At 45.4% G+C, this 21604-nt stretch overlaps 2 protein-coding genes and 1 long non-coding RNA gene across 52 annotated transcripts in view; 2 read left to right on the top strand and 1 right to left on the bottom strand.

Moving 5' to 3' along the window:
* Positions 1-6408, top strand: part of ank3b (ankyrin 3b) — a 137992-nt gene extending 131584 nt beyond the window's left edge. For 43 of the 50 annotated variants that reach the window (XM_072703602.1, XM_072703597.1, XM_072703608.1 and 40 more), the window contains 7 exons: positions 528-1200; positions 1311-1569; positions 1947-2027; positions 3574-3657; positions 3753-3896; positions 4328-4401; positions 5034-6408. In XM_072703602.1, the coding sequence (XP_072559703.1) occupies positions 528-1200; positions 1311-1569; positions 1947-2027; positions 3574-3657; positions 3753-3896; positions 4328-4381 (1295 nt within the window). In that variant the 3' untranslated portion in view covers positions 4382-4401; positions 5034-6408. The remainder of the gene's footprint in view (positions 1-527; positions 1201-1310; positions 1570-1946; positions 2028-3573; positions 3658-3752; positions 3897-4327; positions 4402-5033) is intronic. The other 7 variants (XM_072703619.1, XM_072703622.1, XM_072703589.1 and 4 more) reach the window with 6 other exon arrangements.
* A 2054-nt stretch (positions 6409-8462) lies between these two features.
* Positions 8463-10137, bottom strand: LOC140581254 (uncharacterized). Its single transcript, XR_011984316.1, has 2 exons — positions 9512-10137; positions 8463-8622 (listed from the first exon to the last, which is right to left on the bottom strand). It is a non-coding gene; the product is annotated as an uncharacterized lncRNA (long non-coding RNA).
* Positions 9158-20809, top strand: ccdc6b (coiled-coil domain containing 6b). Its single transcript, XM_023830959.2, has 9 exons — positions 9158-9477; positions 13443-13592; positions 14197-14325; positions 14538-14641; positions 14928-15088; positions 15563-15719; positions 16285-16385; positions 17925-18046; positions 18406-20809. Exons 1-9 carry the CDS (start codon positions 9223-9225, stop codon positions 18586-18588), a joined length of 1362 nt encoding a protein of 453 aa, XP_023686727.1. The 5' UTR covers positions 9158-9222; the 3' UTR covers positions 18589-20809.
* Positions 20810-21604: the final 795 nt, after the last annotated feature.

Genomic DNA, 21604 nt, shown 5'->3' with positions numbered 1-21604 from the left:
CACGCCCGTCCTCTTTCACCCCCATATTGCCCTCTGCCTCACTCTACCCGCATTCTGGTCCATCCATCTCAGAAACTTTGCTCACCTATCCTGTTCCTCCATTCTGAGTTCCGTGCATCTCAAAACACATCCACATCCTTTGCCTTACGTTTCAACTGAGTCACACACAGCGCGAAAGAGCTTCCGCTCTGATTGAACTAAAAGCCGCCATGATTAATATGAGCCGTCTCTCTAAAGGAACTACAGTTTCTGAAAACTTAATGCATCCCTCATGAATAATAACTCGAGGACAATCTTTAATAAGCACAAGGCAGGCTTAAAAGCATCCTGCTATGTTTGAGCACGCTTGGTGTAAGCTGTGCTGCAGTTTGCTGTGGTTTGAGGCGGCTCAATGCTGATATGTATGCATGTGATGTCATTCCCCCCCCCCTTCATTTCTTATGTTGCTCCATAACATGCACACGCGGCATTGCATAGTCCCTGTGACACGACGCTCCACTTTGGCCCAACTGTGTTATTTCACCCAGGTTACGACAGCATTGAATTGGACCTGCAGACTCCTGTGGAGTTGAACTATGAGCCTCCCACTCCACTTCGGCACGATGATTTCTTTGGCGACGAGCCTAGCGTAGACTCTCTGGATAGAAGCGTCTGTAGACCCAGCAATCTGTCGCTACCGTCCCCCCTCACCCCCGCCGGCGGCCCCCCCGCAGACACAGACCCCCCTACCGTCACTGCCGAAGACTCCTCCATAGGTCGCCTATGTGTCAAGGGCCAAGACGACGAGTCCCCCGAAGACGATGAAGAGCACGTCTATGACTCATCTTCTCCTGCGCTGCACGAGACCTTGCGGGTGGTGGAAGAGGATATTTCTTTGGAGCAAGAGCCGGACAAGGGCGACTCTAGTGCCCTAGCTGCTGGACCTCATGCAGTGAGAGCGAGCAGGGAGTTGGGTTCTGAAGAGGAAACGGCACAGATGAAAATGAAGTCCCGATTGGAAGATATTAAACCGAAGGAAGGTTCAGAGGGCGTGGAAATGACAGAGGAGAGGGTGCAGGCCATTCTCTCTGAGGTCAAACAGACAGAAAAGGATATATCTTCACTTACAGGTTTGCAAACTGAGACCTCAAGTGCAAACGTGGAGTCGACCACCCCAGGTCGCAATCTGAGCTCTGACTTGGCCAACCAGCAGGAAAACAGGTACTACTAAGTTACAGTCCCTAATTCTGTTGCCTCATTTTGTTGCCTTTTCTCATGTTAAAGTCTGCGGCGCTTGACTAATCTTTCAATGCTTTCATGTCGCCCTGTAGCCAAGCGAACTACAGTGATTCCATTACCTCACCCTCCAAAGGACAAGAAGGGAAGCCAACACAAAATGGCGAGCATCCGGCCCTCGCGGCTCCAGCTGGCTCGCTCCCCGCAGCACTCGGCTCTGCCAACGGCCAGGCCCATGCGGACACTGTGAAGCAGAAGGTGGTGCAGGCTCCCGCGGGCTTCGAGGGTGAGGACAACCCCACCTCAGAGAGCAGCAAGGACGACGAAACCATCTTGCCAGAGCTGAGAATACAGGTACGGTTCAGGAATTGCTACCTGTTAACGACAAGCGTTCTAAGCTGGTTTTGTTGTTTTTGCACTCGGCCTCTTACCGACAGGTACTGCAGAGGCGCATATCCCGGAAGAAAAGCCTTTTCATGTTACTATTTATGAGGTCCTTTTATGTGTCATTAAACTGTCAAGATGGAATTAAATTGGAAGTAATAACAGCATTCCCTTCAGAAGGTGCATTAAAAAATTCAACCTTATAGTTCTGATCCTCCTCCACCCATCCTGAAAGCTCTGGAGAGCGATGTTGAACAGGCTCCGGAATCTCGCCCATAATCCTTCGCGAGGTTGCCATCGGTGACTGCCGTGTAGCATTGAAATGTGACCTGACGTACTTTTGTCAGGAGAGCAGAAGTAGCGAGTTTGACACGGATGAAGAAGAAACTGTCACCACCCGGGTAATTCGGCGACGGGTGATCTTGAAGGTATCCAGTTTGTGAGCTCCTGCCCCAAATCCCGCTGTCCGAGTGTTTGTAGTATGGTCGGTTTGCTGTGAAGTGGGCCGTGCGACCATACGCTTGGTGTGATGCGTTTTGTGTGCTCTGGTAGCTCTTTACCTCAGGTCACTGGCATGTTTACAGCTACTGTAGCCACATCTATTAGGGTTAATAAGTCTCTTTCTCACTGGCTTATCTCCTCCTGCACCATGAAGACACAGGTACTGTTGTGTCTCCCATCTGTGCAGGAAATGCGCAAGTGTGTTTCGCTTTGCATTTTTTCACGTCCGTTGGGTGTGCAAAAAAATATACTCCAGCATCCATGAAATGAGGAGGTTCCTGGAACTGTGGAGATCCAATTAACTAAATACGCTTTCAAAAAGTACTGCAGGACAATATTCCTGGTCTGTAATTACATTTTATGATACTTTTTTGCCCACCCTTGGCTTGTGTTGTACTACATACCTTATAGCAATGAAATTTAAGATCCCCATTTTTATGAAGTCCATCTCCTTTAGAAATTACCAGGAACTTTGGACAAACAAATATCGGACCATAGAAATTCAGAATAACTACAGCTCTGGAAAAAAAATGAGAGACCAATCTATACTTTTTAAAAATCTGCGTTTTTAAATCCTGGTTTAATCTTGGTTCTACTGGCAGAAGGCAAAACTGAGCAGCAGGCTGCTTCCAGGCTCAAAGTTTATAAAACAGCAGTGCGCACAAGAACAGGCTGAAGCAGGACACACTGGACATGAGCAAAAACCAGCCAGGGAGAGGACAGAAGCAGCCAGAGATGACCGTCAACTTATCCGACAGTGCCTCATAAATCAGAGTATGACCTCAAGTGAGGAACAGCACGATGGGGCATGGGACCACTCCGCAGCCGATTGGCACTGCCAAATGGCCTATAGGTATGCGTGTGTGAGTGAATGGTGTGTGAGTGTGCCCTGTGAATGGTTGGTGCCCCATCCCGGATTGTTCCCTGCCTTATGCCTGAAGCTTCTGGGATAGGCTCCAGACCCCCTGCAACCCTGAATAGGACAAGCAGTTACAGAAATTGGATGGATGGATGGATGGATGGATAGGCATCAAGTAACCTTTAAAAAGAATGGGAAACATTAAGTGGCATGAAGTGAACTGCTAGGACAAGTTATAACAGGCTCCTAGAAGCAGAACTGAAGACCCATAAAGCAAGGAAGAAGTCCCACATCAATGAGAAACAGGGAAGAGCCAGACTGGGGTTTGCAACAAGATGGATATTTTGCACAGGCACCTACCCATAAATTGAGAAATGAGTGAATCTGAAAAATTTGCTGTGGTCTCTTAATTTTTTTCCAGATTTCTATATGGCGTAATAGTCCAAAATAAACAACCAGCAGATGATATGATGGACACCCATATTCCAAAGGATTGAATTCTTACCAAGGAAAATAGTGGGGATCCTAAAAGGCTTTCGATGTTTAAGGAGCACATGTCCCTCTAAGGTTTAGGCAGCAAGAGCAGTATCTGCGTTCTAATGTCCGTCCTGTAGGGAGAGCAGGCGAAAAATATCCCTGGAGAATCAGTGACAGAGGAGCAATTCACGGACGAGGATGGTAACATCATCACCAGAAAAGTAAAGTCGACTCCCCTTGTCATCTGTTTGATATCACCTGGCTGCTATTCGTCTCCCCATGTCTGGGTGACAGGACTGTGTCCCCCCTCCTGCAGGTCATCAGGAAAGTAATACGCCGTGTGGTTCCTTCAGAAGGCAGAGGTCAAGAGGTCGAGAAAAGAGGAGACCTCAAGCAGACTCCCAAATGTGAGGAGGGGGCTTCCTCTGAGGTCTTAGGAACCCAGAGGGCCAAAACCAAGGTTGGCACAGACATGGAAAAGTAGCTGGAGTTCTTCCTGTCGCATGTGGGGGATCAGGAAAGTGATCCCTGAGATTGCTGTGGCTTGATGTGCTGCTGGTCCGCAATGCACCTAGAGTGGAAATTTATGGCATTTTTTATTTTCAGTGAGCTTGATGTGTTTTGGAGCGTTCCAGTCGGTGTCTGTACAAGTGCAAATCGGTCTACTTTGCACTATATTAAAGTATTAATATTTTATGACATTCTCTTTCTCAGGGTTTTTCCAGTGGAATCTAGTCTGGGAAATCCTACTGCTTGCTGTGCACTGCTTGTATGTTTGACTCTAACCTTTTCTTTCCAGGACACTTTTGGACCATCTTGTGTTCGTTTGTTTGGCATGTTCCCAGTAAACCTTGGTGTGTCCCTTTTCTTATGCACCTGCCTGTATTTCAGCTGGAGGATGGAACCAAAAAGAAAAAGAAGGGGGAGAAAAAGATTAAATCGTAACTGTCACGGAGCTCTACCTGGTACGTGTGCCCCTCCCACTTCGGAGCCACGGTGGCCTGCACCGGAGCAGGGATGGTGACATTTAGCTGATCTAGCCTGGCTCAGTGACTGCTAGTGTTTGAAACACAATGGAAGCATGCTTCGTGACCCCGTTCACCTTCAAACGCCCACAGATTACATGTGGACGCAGCTAAACAAAGCACACCAAGAGCAGGGGGGGGTGCTTGTTACCACTGCAGCCCCATAATCCCTCACCGACCAGCTCTATCAGCCTTATCGAGGGGGGACAAGCATTACAGTGACCACGCAATCTGATTGGCTGGCCCGTTAAGCTCCTTTGCATTGGTTACAATGTGCCGTGGCATCGTTTACACGAAAGATGGTGGAACCGCGCAGGAATTAGTGGGGGCTTGGCTGATAAATGGCAGGGTTACCATAATCTCGGAGGGCAAATGAAATGGTGCAGCTGCAGTGGACTCTGTTTTCATTGTGTCGACACGAGTTTTTGTCTTTGGTGTTGAATTCTCGGCATGCCAATTAAGTAAACTCCATTTATAGAATAATTGCTTTATTCAAGTGTAACTATGCAGTTACTCAAACCTACCTTCTAACTCATATACAAGAATTATAACATTTCACAATGTTTTTTTAGGTTTGCAAATGTTTTACACAGTTCTTCCTGGGGGCAATTACTGGAAACCCGAACGCCAGAAGTGGGCCGGCTGCAGGAGTGTGGACGGCTTCTGCATAAACGGCATGCTTTACCGAACGGGGATGTTTCTTTTCATTTAGCATGAGCATGAACCTCACACTCTGTCAATGACCGGAGCGTCATGAGAGGCGACGTGTTGTCATGGTGACGGGATCGGTGTCCTTCAGCATCGCAGACGAGAGGAACACGGGCGGCAACAGCATCAGCAGCACCCGAGCAAAATCTTTCTGTGACCAAAGACGGCACGAAAAAACAAATCCGATTAGACAAAACAGACGAACATTTAAAAATCAACTCGTTCACTCGCCTTAGATTTTTTCTTGGACCCATGATGTTGGGGTATAAAATGCTGTTTTGTTTCTTTTTTAACAAAATTATCAGTGATCTTGCTGTATATAAATTACACTGTATAAATTCTGAAAAAAATGGGTAGTTTACAGATTGTGGAGGCACTGAGAACGTATTTATAAGTGCATTAGAAGTAAATACAGACATTTGGTTCCACTTTTAACGGAAGGCTTGAGTGTAACTTCACATTTTGTTGTATAATTATTAGCTGGTAAAATGTTTGTAAATGAAAAAAAAAAAATGCTAGCTTGATTTTAACTTGGGACATTTCTTTAAAACTTGTTGCGACTCAATAATTCTCAAAACGGGAAGATCTGTAGTCCTGTGAAAATATTTCTTCAGAGTACTAATATTTTGATGCATGTGATTCACCTTATTTTAATTACAATTTTTCTAAGTTTGCAAACACTGTATTAAGAATAATACGACAGAAGGAAATGTCTGCGTACACATGCATAACCCTAACATTTGTCACTATTTCTGGTTTTATAAAAAAAAAAAAAAGATTTGCACCACATGGGCCGGGGCTTGGGGGGCTAGGTCGGGGGTTTCTTTTAATGCTTATCGATTGTCTTCTGTTCCCTAACATGGAGTTGAAGGTTAGCCTCTACAGACTGTATGCTTGAACGGCAAAATGACCGGACAAGTTATTGGAATGTGTCCGTCAGATTGGCACGCTGTAAAATTATAATTGCATCATGTGTATTGGCTATATGATATAGAAGTCTTTGTAAGCCGAATGACTGTAATCATTAATAGCAGTGTATCAATAGGTTTTAAGGCTGCTGTGGTTTAAAAGGGCATTTTTATTTGGGTTTTGGTGAAATATTTCCTTACATTGAAACTATTCATACAAGAACACCTAAGGCATTCATTGATAGTAGACCTAATAACGTATGTATGAAAAAACAAACACTGGATGATCTAGTTGATTATTTAAACATAAAATAAATTGTGTTGAACTCTGGCATGATGTCTTTCTTTAAAGGTTATCAGTGCAGTTTATGTCTTGCACTAGGGAGTCAGAATGGCTCTATAGTTTTGTCTCCTACATCACATTAAAACCCTTCTGTTGAACATTTTACTTTGCAGGCACTAACGTTGATTTATGTCACATTTATGTCATATTTTTAGTTTTTCTAAAAGATGTTACATGACCTTATGTTATTTTTTATTTGAATTTGTTTACATAAAGTACATTGAATAGAAATGTAGCTTTTTCCCAAACAAACAGGTTTGAATGATAGATGTGTTTACTAGCAATAACCCCTGGGCTAATTGAGTTGTTGATTGGGGGACCCTTTGTAAGGGCCCCTTTTATCGGAGGCCCCTGGGCTTCAGCCTGGGTAACCCTGTGCATTGAAGTGCCCCTGGATATCACATTCTAATGCATATCATTGCTTTTACTGCAGGGAATTCTCTACTCACACCCTGGCCTACTAATTATTTTTATGTTCTACATCTCAAACACCATCTGAAATGACAAATTAGTATCACTGAAAACAAAACGTGCTTTTGCACTCTCCTAACTTCTAACCTGATTTTACTACTGAGAAGAGTGATTTTGAAAGTTTTGAACTAGTTGAATTTGTTTGCTTTAGTAGCATAATGAGGCTGCATGACAGCTTCCCTCGACCCCGCTGACAAGCGATTACTCTGTTTTGAAGTTAATGTCATTCTTCAACACGCAAGGCTAAGGTCAGCTCCATCCACCCCCCCACCCACCCCCGTTCCTTACGTGCATGGAGAGGATGCCAGGTATGGTCTTTTCATGACAGCTGACAAAGTGACCTTTAAGAATGTCCTGAGCAGAGGTGGAAAGTTCAGGTCCAGAAAGTACAAATCCAGACCAAGATTCTATTTCAATCAACCAGTAGAGTAATCTGCCACTGTGACTCTTTATATTCAACGGATAGGTTGAAAGAAAATCTTGGTCTGGATTTGTACTTTCTGGACCTGAACTTTCCACCTCTGGTGCTGAGATATGTTTACAGTCTAAAGAAGTGACTTTAATCAGCATAACTTGCTGCTTAGTTCTGTATTCCCTCCGCCAAACTCTGTTTTTTACACATTATGTGTTCCAGTCTTCCTTCCTGATTAGCGAGTGTCAGGTATCCTAATTCTAATCAACATTAATACTTCAGTTTGACTCATAAGTCCCTGGGCTGATGTAAAGGCCCAGAGAAAAGGTGGGGAACCTGTTCCGTGGAAGTCCAGTCCAGGTTTTTGAGACAACGTCTCAATCAGGCAATAATAAAACAGTGATTCTCAACTGCAGTCCTGAGACCCACTGTTATTAGCTGTTTCAGAGGTCATCCCAAAAACCCGCACCGGTCCTCCATGGATCCGGGTCCCCACCCCTGGCCTAGAGACTAAAGGATGACCCCGTGAGCACTGTGCTAAAGGAACACAGACTAAAGCCTAAAGCACATATTTCCCTATAACCTTCCAACTTCCAACTGCTTATTCTGCCCAGGGGTGGGGGTGATCGGGGGTAGATTAACTTCTCTGGGGGCCCCTCAATGGGGCCACTTCAGAATTTTTTTGGAGCAGAAAGAGAAATGGGAGAAAATTAAAAAACAATGCAAAATCAATAATTGGGTGAGTACAGTGCAGGATCCCAGACAGCCAGATTTAATAAGTTAAACTGTTGCATTTTTCTTGGGGCGGGGCCACAGATTTTGCTGGGGCCCTAGGATAGCATATGCGTTAATCTGCCCCTGGGGGTGACTCAGCCTATTCTAGGCAGTCAGGGGTACACCCAGGACAGGATTCCAAACATTCGTATGTAACACTTAAATGATGCCATAACCCCACGTATACAAGACCAAGCCTCTAGCTTGAAATGATTCCAGACATTTTTCTGCATTACTGCTTACGGGCAAATGGTTTCTTCATGTGTCATAGCAGAAGTTATTTTAAGGTATCCTTGCTCTATATTCCAGAGAAACCTGTAAAACACAAACCATATTTGCTATATGGTTTATATATACACAATGCACAATTTACATGAAAAAGGCCAAATGTACAAACACATTTAATGTTATACTTGAAATATAAACCCCATTGTGAACAAAAGAAATAAGGGGATATGAATGCCTCAACATCCATCCATCCATTTTCTGTAACCGCTTGTCCTGTTCAGGGTCGTGGGGGGGGGGTTCCGAGCCTGTCCCAAAGACTGCATGTACAAGGCAGGGAACAACCCAGGTTGGTGCGAATAATTTAACAAAGAAGACTATTTATCACATAAGATGCTAAATGTCTTTAATGTCTTTAAGTCACTAAATTGCTGTAATTATGTTATCACATCACGTTTTTAACAACTGATTATAACCGTTGTTTTCCATCTCACACCACAGCCTTTTGGCATATTTTACATGTATTATACAGCACATTCAACTAAAAATCTGTCATCTCCACAGCTAAGTGTCTTTTTAATGAGAAGTAATTTCAACATTTAGATGTACGAATTACCGCAACGTCCCACATTTTAAAAAATTAATTTCGTTTTCGCTAGATATGATGACGGCACCAAACACAACAATATTCATCATCAGTCTACATGTGACCCGTGACCAACGACGCCCATCAGGACACGTCTAAGTTTTCAGCTCTCTACCGCTGGATGGCGTTCCTCTGCCGCACAGATGCAGTTTCCCTGTGTGACGCGCGGGGTCGCTCTCCGCGCAGCGCTCCCCCCCTCCCACCCCCACCTCCCAGCCCCAGGTCCCTGCCAGACTTGAATCATTGCGCCCTCGCGCTCAATCACTCGGCGATCATGGCGGACAGCGCGAGCGAGAGCGATACGGACGGGGCCGGGAGCAGCACGGCCGTCCCGCAGTGCTCGTCCTCGTCAGCCTCCGGCAAGCCGGGCATCGTCATCTCGCCATTTCGCCTGGAGGAGCTGACCAACCGGCTGGCCTCGCTGCAGCAGGAGAACAAGGTGCTGAAGATCGAGCTGGAGACGTTCAAGCTGAAGTGCAAGGCGCTGCAGGAGGAGAACCGGGACCTGCGGAAGGCCAGCGTCACCATTGTGAGTAGGGGCCGTGCGGCGATGATTTACCCACCTGGAGCGTCCCCTACACGCAGCCACACAGACGCGGGCTTCTTTATGCGCTTATTCTGTCCGCTTATGAGGAGGCCGAAGCTGGTTCTGAGCGTTTAAGTCGCGAGCAGCGGTTCCCTTCGCCGTAAACAGGCCCTCCGCGGTGCCCTCGGAGTTTCCAAGCCGCACGGCGCCTACGCTCGTCTCGCCTGGCCGCTGCAACACTCGGCAGCCGCCCGGAAGGCTTCTCCCTCGCGTGGAACCGCCTTCGTTGAAACGCTTGATTCTGGATGGCGTCCGTCTGTCGTGCTAACGGGCGGATAACGGGCTACCGTAAGCCGCAAGCCCGTCGGAGTGATTAGCCAGTTAGCCTGGTAAGCTAGCGAAGCTGCAGGGCGCCGGGCAGTGTCCGCGGCTTCCCGGGGGCCTCGGCGCTGGGGGCGCACTCAGGTATGCGGCCCGGGCCCCGCTTCGTTGCACAGTACGGACACGTAGACCGCTGACAGCCGTGGGCCCGTCACCTGGCTGCCCGCAGGTCTCTCTACCCGTCCAGCTAACCTGCTCCAGCCGGGTCGTCTGGTCGAGGCTGCGGACAATAGCGGCTCCTTTTCCGCGGTCTTGCCGTGTTAGTCACAGCGCCGCGGTTATTTAATATCTTAAACCTGAATAATATCATTTGATAGGTTTGAGTTGCATGTCTTTTTTGGGCAGCGGGGGCAGAAAGATGAAACGGTGACCGTGGCCTGTCCCTAAGTTACCCCTGTTAAACAGTACAGGTGGACACCTTACCCAGTATATCTATACCCCAGTAGTGTACTTACGGTTTTGGCACCTTTTGCAATATGTCAGTTCCCCAGTAATACATCTGCAGTTTTTGGCATCTTTTCCAATATGTCTATACCTCAGTAATGTAGCTGCAATTTTGGCTCTTTAACCAGTATACCTGTGTTCCATCGCCATGTGTATTGCCACATGGCGGCTGTTTTTCCAACACCGTTGGATGGCTACGCTGCTGCCCTCAGACATTAAAGCAGCACTGGGCTTTCCGTGCCGTCAGTGGTGTCACCGGAAAGTATGATCCTAGCCTGGACTTTGGGAAGCGCGTGCCTCAGTCCCAGTGTTGCTGTAAGTGCATGTAAGGTCACTAAACCACTTGGGCGTTCTGCACCACACACGAGATTGTGGCGTCTTTTTAATTCCCCAGTGGTGCGTTGAAATACTGCATTAGTGGGGTGGTGATCAGTGTGTATGGGATGTCTGAATCTTACACCGGTGGTTTGGAAGTGAAGTTTACACACCACCAGCTGTTGGTACGTGATGAAGCAAACAAGGGTAGATATTGGTTTGTAGGGGCTTTGAGTCGTTGAGGTGTCCGAGATTGACCATCTGGAATCACTGTCTTTTTACTTGGAAGTTTAGCAAGAATTCATTGTGAACAAAGGCTGGCTGTCATAACAAAGAAGTCTGGTGGATGCCAACTCCGTCTTCGTCAGCCGCTGAAACGCTTCCATTGTGTGTGTGTGTGTGTGTGTGTGTGTGTGTGTGTGTGTGTGAGAGAGAGAGAGAGAGAGCGTGCGTGCATGCGCATGTAGACGAATGGACAGACAGCTTGAGCGATCGTGTGACAGCCAGAGAAGGGTATTGGTCTATGCACACGTTGTACTTGCTTGTCTACTCAATAGAATTTCCCTTGGGATCGATGACGTTTGTCTTACTCGATTGGACCGTCACCTTTTTATTTTGCCTGGAACCAAATTTGCCGACCAGCTTGCTGAACACACAAGGATCTCACAGAGGGAGTCTCCCCTTGCACGCCCTGCACCCAACACCCTGAAAAATAAACAGCAGACTTATTAATCGTCCTCATGGCTGCTGAGGTGAAGGGCTTACCTTAACATGAATCTGTCAGCTTCTAATCCATGAATGGATCATTTTTGTTTCTTTTTCCAAGAAAGTATTACGCTGAATATTTGCGGCTATGTCCAAAAACGATCAGGTTAAACAATTTTACTCCTGTTTTTTTGTTTTAATCAAAAACCACTCAGTGCACTGTTACATCTTACCTCCCCACTGATTGTTTTTGGGCCTTCGTCTCTCATTGGTCGTCTCATCGTCAGCTGGTGTGTTTGAAAGCCAGTGCTAAAGAGCACAGCACCTGCAGTTTAATGAAGCACTTGTCATCCCCGATAACGAGCCGTGTGACATTCTTTGTCCGCTCATCCTCTCATTTTGCGTGTTGTGATGACGTCGTCTGAGCTCCCTAATGTGTTTGAGTGTCCTGCTTATTTGGGTAAACTACATTTGGGCAATTCCAGTTGCGCACTGAATCTTTGTGAAGTCAAGGTTGTTTTCTGAATAATCAAATACAGAAATTAGATGCACTTGGAGGTGTAACAATGTCTTTCACTATCCTGCAGAACATACTGTACTTACAATTTTGTACAGTTCAGTTTTTAACAAGATTTTACATGGGAAATACCATACCTTTAGTTTATTTATCAGTATGCCGAGTAAATTTCCTCTCTAATATAACAAAATAGACGTTGTTTTTAATGTATTTTTTGCGAATAATACTACCTGGAATTTTGGTTTGCCAGGTGGGCATTTATTAGTGGATTTATATTCTAGGATAAGGAAACCTTTTAGAAAGTGTTGTGTAACTTGGTGCTAAATACCACATGAAACCCAGTTGAATCGAATCTTCACATTGTATCCTTTCATTGGAAGAAATTAGGTTGCTGCTCTGTTGTCTGCATTGTCATGGAAGTGCCTTTGGAAGTAATGCTGGTGTGTCACCGATTCTGCGCGTTCCCAGTCGTCTTCATTCTGTTTCATTAAAAATCGCTGCAGATGGTGCACTCTGTCATGCAGATTCTGCACTTTCCCCTGTGGTTGTGACTGTTTATTCCTGGATGCAATTCTTTCCTCTCGCTTGTACGTGTCCTTTTTTATTTATCGGTTCCATTGTGAAATGCAAAGAGCCGAAGTCCCAGATGGGGGGGGGGGGGGGGGTTTAATTACCCTGTTTTCTGACAGCTTGTGTATGGACGTTGGCTTGGCTATCCCAGATAGCTACAAGGGAAGTAGAGAAATGCTCACCAGAAAAAGTATTTGTAGTGTTATTGGCTTGAATCCATCATGGGGACAGAGTTTAGGAACAGAGGGATGGCTGCTTGAGCCCAGTAAAGGATAACGAGGGTAACTGAAGAGGTTTAATTTTCACCTAAGTGGTGTGGCAGTGAGAACCCACTTTATTTTCTCCTCAACTGTGAGATCGCGGTGGGATTGGCTTCCGCCATGTTCAGCGTGACTCGAGCCCAGGTGGAGGGTTAAACTGGTCTTCAAAGAAAGGCTTTGCCACCAAGTTGGAAATCTTTTCCAGTGCTTGTTGCTTTGGTCCAAGGGTAGATGCTTTATTTAAAGTTTAAGCTCATTTCTGCAGTGAGTATCAGATATACAGGCTTGGGCTGTTTGCTTGCTAGAATACAGTCATCCCATAATGGCTTTGCCCTTGTTTGTACTGAACATTAATGTGTCTGTACTAAAGGCATGTCCATTGGTTTGAGATAATTGTGAAGTAGGTTTTTTTGAATGTTTTTTTGCATGCCAACAGTTAAGGGGCATCAGAGTACTTTTTGTTTTAGAATGTGGCTGTTCTCAAGTAATTCATATTTCTGATATATGGATGTGGCATAGAAGGTGAAATTATGGTTTATTTAATGTGAAACATAGAGAAAATGATTTAACAATCCACTGAACAGACAGTAGTCCACTGGATACCTTTCGCGCACACAAATCAGGCTTTTGCACTAGAGTTTGACATTTGCAGAATATATTTTCTAGAAAAAAGGTTTAGGCAAAATACAGGATTGTGTGACATTCGAACCGTTGTGTTGGCCTCTGACAGGGAAGCGTTTTTTTTTTTTTTTTTTTTTTTTTTTAAATATTAACAGCAAGCGCGGGCAGAACAAGAAGAGGAATTCATCAGCAACACCCTGTTTAAGAAGATCCAGGCTCTACAGAAAGAGAAGGAAACTCTCGCCGTCAACTATGAGAAGGAGGAGGAGTTCCTCACCAACGAGCTGTCCCGAAAGCTCATGCAAGTAGGTGCCGGGGTTCTGGCAGTGGGCGCTCTGATTTTCAGAAGACAACGGGTAAATGGTGAATTCATGGACTGAGGTGCTGCCTCCTACCCAACATTCAGAAAACAATGACCAGCTGGGTTTTCCATGAAGCAGGACTTCTCAGTTATCTGGGTTAACTTAAGCTAGAAGTGATGATCGTCCAATAAGAGTTTAGTTAAGGAGCATTCCTTTTGGAAGTCATGACTTCTAGTGTAAGTTAACCCAGCTAGCTGAAGTCCTGCTTTGTGGAACGCCCCCCAGGTCTTTGGGTGAACGTGCTTGTCTTGATGAACAGTGTCAAGCTGAGCTCCATCACTTGTGATGTGGTGAAATATGTTCAATATGCATACAGCTGTTACCAGCAAAATCAGATGTTTTTCCTCATTGTCGCTTGTGAAACTAAGCAGGATTGGGAGCCCAGTACAGGGTGTCAAGTGAGTTCAATGAGGGCAGGTCATCTAATAAAAATAGATTCCTAGTTTTAAAATGCTTTCTCATGATTCAAACAAAGCCGCAGTTAGCCGCCTACTGCTGATGCCGTTTATAACTGTTGGATTGGTTTTTTTCCCCTCATTACTTCCAGTTGCAACATGAGAAAGCGGAGCTGGAGCAGCACCTGGAGCAAGAGCAGGAGTTCCAGGTGAACAAGCTGATGAAGAAGATTAAAAAGCTGGAGAACGACACCATCTCCAAGCAGCTGACGCTGGAGCAGGTCGGCCCTCCCGCGATCGAGCTGGAGTCCCCCCCCAGCCCCCGTGGCTCTCTTGCTCTGATTTTTAACCATGTTTTTGCACTGTTTACCTCACGCTATCTTTCTGACGCACTCTATCCGGTCATCTGCTGAGTCTCGGCAGGGAGGCCGGTGAGCTGTCAGGTTTGGAAATTGACTCTCGACGGCCGCTTGGTCTCTCTGAATGTCTCCAGCTCAGGCGCGAGAAGATCGACCTGGAGAACACCTTGGAGCAGGAACAGGAGGCTCTCGTCAACCGGCTCTGGAAGAGGATGGACAAGCTGGAAGCCGAGAAGAGGTCTGTGTTCAAGGTCGCATCGGCGATCGCACTCGCTCGCACTCAGCATTTCCAGCTGTTTCCAGTTTCTTTGATGCGCTAATCACTGGAACGGTTTTCTCCATAACGTGAATCTTTCTGTAGTCTTTAATTTGTATAAATGTCAGTCTGCCGGATCTTTCAGAAGAATTCTGTGTGAATGAACGATTCAAACCCACGTCGTGGAAAACTGCCACAAGGTCGTGGGATTCGGTTAGCGGGGAAATCCAAAATCGGCCCCTCTCTCTCTCTCTCCCTCAAACTGCAGGATCCTGCAGGAGAAACTGGACCAGCCTGTGTCCGCCCCGCCATCCCCGAGGGACATATCCATGGAGATCGACTCCCCGGAAAACATGATGCGGCACATCCGGTTCCTGAAGAACGAGGTGGAAAGGCTGAAGAAGAACCTGCGCACTGCCGAACTGCAGCGTGCGTAGCTGCGCCCGGGACGTCTCGTCTGCGTTTCCGTGGAAACTCTGTAACCTTGCCCCTGAGTTTGTCGATCGCATTTCCTAAAATAGGCCATGGAAAAACTTAACATCAGCCTTATAAGTCAACTTTTCCCTTTCTTTAAGAGGGAATGTTTTGCAGTAGTCCTGCCATTACTCTCAGTTGCCACTAGATGGAACTACGACACTCTCCGATTTCACACAGTCACATGCGGCAGAGAGCCTGATGGAATCCTAAGAGTGGTTTCCTTACCAGACAGGACTTTCATGTGGCTGTTCTTTTGTGGCTCTCGGAAAACCATATTGGGCTTGGCGACGCGTGAGCAAAGTCGCCCTCTGTCTGCACCATGTGCCACGCAGCCTTTCCGGCACTTCACTACGCTCTGCAGCTACGCGTGTGTTTGTGTGTGTGGATTGGAGGTCTTACTGCTGTGTGGGGCCCTTGTCTCTCTAGACACGGAGAAGCGGGCCCAGTACATTGAAGAGGAGCGGCACATGCGCGAGGAGAACATCCGTCTGCAGAGGAAGCTGCAGCGGGAAATGGAGCGGCGTGAGGCGCTGTGCCGGCAGCTTTCCGAGAGCGAGTCCAGCCTGGAGATGGACGACGAGAGGTACGGCGTCCCGGACAGGTCCCCCAGTGCCCGGAATGTCACCCCTAAAGTGTAATCTGATCCTGCTGTTGAGCTGGCAGGGAAAACTAGTGGAGGCATCATTCTTTTTGTTAGACTTTCAGATAGTTTCCCAGGGGGTGTAGACTGCACACTGTGTATGCAGGAAGGGTCTGAATACAGTGGGGGGGTATAGGGGTTAGGATTAAACCCCTTCAATTGGACTAATTCGGTGGGTTGCCAACTATAGAAATTAAATGAAATACCCAAATATCAGCAAATAGATGGGTAATGTTCAGCTGGATCTTGTCTGCAGTGGACTTGCTATCATGAGTGAGACTCCTGGGGTCTTAGACCTGCCTGAACTAGCTGTGTGCATAATTTGTAGTGAGTTATTTTGAAGGTACTGCCAAAAACCAGTGTTTTTGCATAACTGATGTAATGGCCAATAGAGGCTTGTTAAAGCTGCCATTCTGTCATTTGGGGGGACGTGGAGAGGGTTAGGCGTTCCTCAGACTCCTCCTGAAGCAGCCCGTTAGTCCAGCTGGCCTCACCGTTCTTCCCGTAGGTACTTCAATGAGATGTCTGCACAAGGTCTCCGTCCACGGACGGTGTCAAGTCCAATCCCATACACGCCCTCTCCAAGTTCAAGCCGGCCCATATCGCCAGGTATGTAAACAAAATATTTAAAAAGTATAAGAATTTCTACTTTCTGAATTGTTTTTTTGACCTTGAAGTACTTAGTTGCTAACTGTTTTTTTGTCTTTTTTTTTAATCAAAGTCAGCAAATTTTGACATTTTCAGCAGTTCCAGTCATATGATGAGTAGAGTGTTGGAGAGCAGATTCTTTGTTTTGGCTTAAAGTTGTTCTTGATTTATTCAGTTTTTCTTCCTCCTTCATGCTTCGGGGACACTCACTGTCGTTTAAATATCCTTCTGGCTGAAGTAGCAGCAGTTCACCATCTTGTTTTTATTTTAAACTGGCTTTCACTGAAACATTCACTTTTATGCCTCCCCTCCCGTTTTTATTTCGGTGCGTAATTGCATCAAATAATGCTTGTTTTGTTCATACGGAGTACAGTCCATGCTCTGTTTCCTGATTTCAGTCACATCACCTCTGGGGAATAGTTTTCTACTATTCCTAATAGCATTGTGCCTTTGGAACTAACTTTTACATTGTCACGGCCCCATGGGTTTATGGGAAATTGAGTCCCATATTGGGAGGGGTCTCTCTGAATGATACAGAGAGTAACATTGAAGTATGAAATGACGACAAAAAGCAGCTACGGCGGCAATGACAATGAGCGAAGCCCTGACGTTTGTACAGTATCATCTTCTGTCTCTTCACTGTGCTTCCGATAGATTTCTAGATGCAAAATGTTTAAAGGAGGGAGAGGCAACTTAAATGATTTCAACATCGCACAGTGTACCACTTCAGTTTCATATTGACGTTATTTGTAGCACCTGGTAGAAAACACTTGCGTTGTCGTTTCTGTGACGTCGTTTTAATATTCAGGTTCATTAAGATGGCATTCCGGTTAAGCTTCGAAGGAGTTTAGCAGGTAGATGGTAATACAGTATATATTATATCATGAGGGTCATTCTAGGCTATCAGGACATCAAGTTCATGCAGTTGCTTGTAAAATACGCACCCCTCATCCTTACCAGATATGTTTAATTGTTAAACATCAACTAATATTTATTACATAATTACTACAAACTTTACACTGCTATCTAGCAGGTGTACTTGTACTGTGGAGTTGCATTTTCCATTTTATCTTGTATTTAAACATTTGAGCTGCTCGGAATTGTACTTTTTGGTTATTTATCATCCGTAGAAAGTACATTGTTACTCATTTATACACTGGAGAATGTCTGCTGTGGCATCTTCCCTCAGTCTGTCAGGCCATCTTGATCTCACATGACCGCTTACTGAGTCACTTCACTGCCTGCTGCACCACCCACAGAGCATCAGGACCTCCAGCCAAAAATGTTTTTGTGTCCTAATGATTTGTGCCAGTGTATTTTTGCACATCTAATTTTGTCACCTCAGTTTCACAGGATACAAAAATAACTTTCAAACAGGGCTTACGATGGTCTGGAAACAGGGCCGGGAGGTGGATCGCAGCCCGCTACATCAGAGTAGTGGCATGTTCACGGCCCGCTGGACGGCCTCGGGTTTTTCACGTCTCACTCCATCTCTCCCAGGACTGTCGTATGCACCTCACACGGTCGGCTTCACTCCCCCGGCCACCCTGACGAGAGCTGGCATGCCTTATTACAACCCACCTGGTCTCCACGTGCACGTGGGCTCCTCGCACGGTGTGGCGGTAAGTTCACCCCTTGGTATGTGTTCCCGCCTGGGAGCGTGTGATCGCAAAGGAGGTCACGTTCTCAATTAGTAAGAAACGTACCCTGCTGGTCTCTCGGACTCTCCCGGAGGTCTCTCAGCGTTTCATTAGAGGAATAAAGATTAAAATATGTCTGTTACATACTTAGTTTTCATTTCCGGACTGTGATATCTTGTGTGCATGACTGAGCTGGATGTTGCCTTCACTGAACTCATCAATGACACCTCCAAGATTTGAGGCTATTGGAGGAAGTCGGAGAGCCTTGACGCGCCCCCCCCCCCGCCCCCGGAGACCGTCCTGCTCGTTTGCAGAACCTCTGTCTCTTGTGCTCCCTCCAGAGGCCGTCTCCAAGGAGGAGCAACAGCCCCGATAAGTTCAAGCGTCCCACCCCTCCACCCTCCCCCAACACGCAGCCTGGGACTCAGCCGCCGCCCCCCCCGCCGCCGCCGGCACAGCCTGCACCCAACCAGCCCCACATGTCCCAGGGGGTTGCCACTTCACAGTCTCCGTTGCAGCAGTAGTGCATGGGCTCTGCAGCTTCAGCCAGAGTGGACTTGACAGAGCGCGTTACTAAAAGCCAAAGGCTTACCTTACAAGTATGGAGTTGACTTACTTGCACTGAGATTACATAAGTTTCACTGTTAACTGTGTTGTAAATGTTTGTTTAGAATGCAGCCAGTGTTGTGGCAGTACAACACTAAACCTAACAACATTCTTGTCAGTGCTTACTGGAACAACGCGTGTTTGGTATATATATAAAAATATATAAATATAATTATTATTATTATTATTATTTTCCCCCTCGGTCTGAAACATTTCCTGCTCGGTCTACAATATGGTATTGCAATGAAAAGTTCTAACGCTGAATCTCAATGGCTTTTAAGTTTCATTTGAGGGGAAAAAGGGAACCTATATCTTTCTTCAGCTTGGCTTGACGGCGGAAGCGGTGAAGCATCTGTGTGAAGGACTTGTAAGGTTATTTCGGATTTTCCCGAGCACTGTTGCCATTGGCAGTGGCGCTACATGCACAAAGGTACTGAGAACACTGACTATAAGCAGTGATTAAAATGTACAATCGCTTCCTGTCCGAGGCTTGGGCTGAAGTGTGAGTTTGGCATTTGCTTGGCATTTCCTGTTGGAGAAACATACCGCCGTTCTCTGTACAAATATGCCACAAAATTCAGATCAAGTGAAAGGTACTGAAGCTTTTTTTTTTTTTCGGGGGGGAGGAGTAACGTACATAATTGATTTCTGTTGTGTGTTTTAATTGAGGAATCTTCCAGAACAATGCAGGTGATTATAGAGAGCTAGTCCTCCAGTGGGTTTCGATGTCTGGAAAGGGGATGCTGTCGTTTGTGTAGGATTGTCTTCATGGATCAGAATCACACTCTGAATGGACGAGCACACTTATGCTTTGTCTCAGAATTTAACCCAGTTCGGCATTGCGGAAACATGAATGCTTCATACTTCCTGCAGGAAATACGACGTGCATCGCTCAGGCTGTGCTGATTATGTGGAGAGACAGTCATGATTAGTTTATGCTGCTTGCAGGGCTTTAGAGTTTCTCTGCTTGACTTGCTGCCCATTACACACAAACCTATCTGAATCCGTTTCACCTAAAAGCAAAGTATATACCATATATGTTAAAAAAATATATATTTGAAACCAAATTTCTCATCACAGGTATGCCATATGCAGTGTCGACTACCACCACTGTGATTTTGCAGAATATTTACAGCATAGCAACATCCACATCTAAAAATACTGCTGCAGTGTATAGACCTATTTGCAATAACGGCATGAGAGAACATTCTATGTTAGGGCAAGTGTATTTTTTTTGTAAGATATGCAGAATTTGTGAAGGTGTCATTTTAAAGTGTTTGAAATCTCAGCTGTAGTTAGTACTTGTGAATGGATAGTCTTAAGACTCGCTTCCCTCTTTCATGTTGATGGCCGACCTCGGCCTCTTGTGTTGTGAGTTTATTTGGGGTGGGGGGGGGGGGGGGTTCTCTTGCTTCCTCTTCACCTTTTAAAAGCTCGGAAAAAAAAAATCAAGCACTTGCACCGATTCATGTTGAATTACAGCTACACAATTTAGGCAAAAACAAAGGTAGTTCTTAAGCCATTCAGGCACAGATATTTGGCAATCTCTGGATTTGTCATTTTCCTGCAATGTGCCTCTTGAAATAAAGTTCTGAGGTTCAAGTACCCAGCTCCCCAGTTGCACCTCGTTGTGACCCCCTCTCCCGATATTAATGTGTCATTCTTTGGGACTGTTTCATTTGACCCTTGGCTGAGGCATGTAGCTTTTGTTGGCCAGCAGTGCTGAATTTAGTTACAGAGCCCAAAAGCCCACAAAAACAGGCAGTTTTTTTTTTTTTTTTTTTTTTTTTTTTTTTTTTAAACTAGCATCTTGTTTTCTTTTAAAATTTCATTTTGTATATATACTCATGGAGGGTTGGGGAGAAGCTCATTAACCAAGGAGTGGAGTTCATGAACATTTCAGAGCTCAAATTTGTTAATTTGAGTATTATTTTTTGATTGAATCCTGTTTGCTGTTGTGGGGGTTGCTTCTCTTTGAGACTGTTGACAAATGAATGTAAAGTTTGCTCATGTTTTACTGCTATCATTAATGGATGAAACGCCCTTGAGCCTTACCTCACTGTGGTATTGCTACATGTAAGCATTATCTAGCTTTTTTTTCCCTACATCGAATAATTAAAGCCTTAATCTGTGGTCTGAGAGGTGCTTTGGATATATATGCTTTTGCAGTTCCTGTGTTCAGCCAGCGTTTGGCTTGACTCTGGTCCATCAGTACCGTCATGGTGTGGTCGCCGCATCCTCATCTGGAGAAATAGGAGTGGAGCAAGCGAAGGAAGGAGACCCGGCAGGTTGATCCTAGACCACATGCCCAGCGGTGCTGCCCCATACCAGAACTAACTTTCTGCTCCCTTTCATTTCATATGGGTAAATCTCAAAGTCCTGCACCCACAAAACAGTTTCATTCTTGCACAGGCATTTACATCCATATGGAATATCCGTCAACAAGCGCATCACCGGCAAGTGCATTGATGGTTCGAAAAGGCTCATTGTCTGGTCATGTGCCAATTTCCCTGTCAGAGATCGCTCCTCCTTTTATACCTTCATTGCACACTTTTTTTTTTTTTTTTTAAATGGACATTCATTCGCCAGGTTTTTTTTTTCTTCATTATGCAACATTGAAACTTGGCATTTTGTTTTTGCTGCCTAGTTTCATGGTTCATACATAAACTGTTCTGTCTCAACTCTAAACATACTATATTCAGTTAAACTAGAAAACTAAATTTATAGTCGATGCTTTTTTTTTTGTTGTCATATGGAATTGAGGAACTATCAATACTAAATACTAATGTAAATACTAAATATAAATACTAATGACATACTAAATTCAGAAATTCATGGTTGAAATCAACCATCGATATTACCTCCTTACTCCCAAGATTTAAGAGCAACTAGCCTACAGAACTGTGTGCATGTATTTTGGTCCCAAATCTTGTA

Source organism: Paramormyrops kingsleyae, chromosome 20 (assembly GCF_048594095.1).
Source record: "Paramormyrops kingsleyae isolate MSU_618 chromosome 20, PKINGS_0.4, whole genome shotgun sequence".
Classification (NCBI taxonomy): domain Eukaryota; kingdom Metazoa; phylum Chordata; class Actinopteri; order Osteoglossiformes; family Mormyridae; genus Paramormyrops; species Paramormyrops kingsleyae.
This window is presented reverse-complemented; position numbering and strand designations above follow the sequence as displayed.